Raw genomic sequence first — 1,532 nt, 5'->3', positions numbered from 1 at the left:
CATACAACAGTAACATGAAACGTTGTGTTCTGACTAAAGAAAATTATTCCAAATATTCATCTTATTAATTTAAAAACAGAAACGACTTCAGCTGACATTTGAATGAATCAAAAGATTTGATTTCTCTCAACGTACTTGGTAAAACATTCCAGATCTTGGGGCCTTGGTATTCAAAAGCCATGTAACAGTTTTATGGCACTTGCTACACAATAAGGTCATATAAGTGCCAAAGATTAGAGGCGTTACAAGAGAGTAACGCACACACACAAAGAAGAAAACTTTTTTAAAAAGGAGTTTCGAGCTACAGGTTAATAATGATAAAGCTATGTTTCACCATTGAATTCTAATCATGATATTGATGTCAACTGAGTTGAAAATGAATTTCCCATGAATAAAAATACATTAGAAGCAATTGAATAATCTTTTTTGTTTTCAAGTTAAAATGCATTCTAAATTTAAAAGCTCATTTTATAAGTCTTCATGGTATGAGCATTTTTTATAGTCTGAAAGAATGTTGCTGTCAAAATGTGCGCACATGGTGAATGTGTATGGTGTTAGTATGAATGTGTTTTTAATCTCTTATGTACGCCTTGGGCCCATGTTGTAGGGAAAGGCGGGATACAAATGCTCTTATTATTATTATTATTTTCATCATTATTATTATTATTATTAATTTTCTCAAATGCCATGAGAGCAGATGATTGTCTTGGGCAGGTGGCCATTACAGGTTTGAGCGTAGATTGTTGTCGTTAGCGATCCAGTAGCATCTGAGCGTTAACTCTTCTGCATGATGCTATTCGGTAATAGCTGCATGTCTGTTCTAATTGTTGTCCTGAGGAGCGCAGATCAAACATCATGAATCATGGTTTGACCAGCGGTCATCCAGCGCGACTCACCCTGAGCGACAGAGTCAGACTGCACGTCCCCGTCGTAGTTCTTACAGGCCCAGACAAAGCCTCCCTCTGACTTCATGCAGTAGGCCACCATGTCGTCGATCAGACGGTGCTCGTACCAGATGCCTGCTGCCTCATACTGCTTCCTGTACTCCCTGACAACAAGAGAACACACAATGGAGGGTCATGGTCAAGGTCAAAAAGCGTCAAGGTCACAGAGTGTCAAGGTAACAAAGTCAAGGTCAAAATGCGTCAAGGTCACAAGACATCAAGGTCACAAGGCAGAGTCAAGGTCGTTGAGCTAGTTTTGTTTTCGCTTTTTCACAGAGAATGTTCTAACATAAAAATATTTTTTAAAACCCCACCCAGTTTTTCTGTTTCAAAGTTGGAAAACAAGATTTTATTACGAATCTCAAATCGGAGCTTTAGTCACTGCAAACAAAGCTACATGCTAGACTGTATGTCATGTATAGTAAAATATATGTTATCTTCTACGTATACACCTGTCTGGTTATTTTATATTTTGACATCATTTTTCACTCTAATACACAATGAGCATAATTTTTTAAATAGAAAATAGAAATATGTGGCATAAATACTTTACTATTATTATTATTATTATTATCATTATCCTTATTA

The 1,532-nt window shown here is 36.4% G+C and overlaps 1 protein-coding gene across 1 annotated transcript in view; it reads right to left on the bottom strand.

Annotated features, from left to right (window-relative positions):
* Positions 1-1,532, bottom strand: part of LOC101863304 (isocitrate dehydrogenase [NADP] cytoplasmic) — a gene marked incomplete in the record, with an annotated part of 27,132 nt that overhangs the window by 3,310 nt on the left and 22,290 nt on the right. Inside the window, 1 exon segment of the mRNA XM_013089076.2 lies at positions 897-1,048. Within this exon segment, the coding sequence (XP_012944530.1) occupies positions 897-1,048 (152 nt within the window).

The sequence above is a fragment of the Aplysia californica genome, unplaced genomic scaffold (genome assembly GCF_000002075.1).
Source record: "Aplysia californica isolate F4 #8 unplaced genomic scaffold, AplCal3.0 scaffold00868, whole genome shotgun sequence".
In the NCBI taxonomy this organism is placed as follows: domain Eukaryota; kingdom Metazoa; phylum Mollusca; class Gastropoda; order Aplysiida; family Aplysiidae; genus Aplysia; species Aplysia californica.
This window is presented reverse-complemented; position numbering and strand designations above follow the sequence as displayed.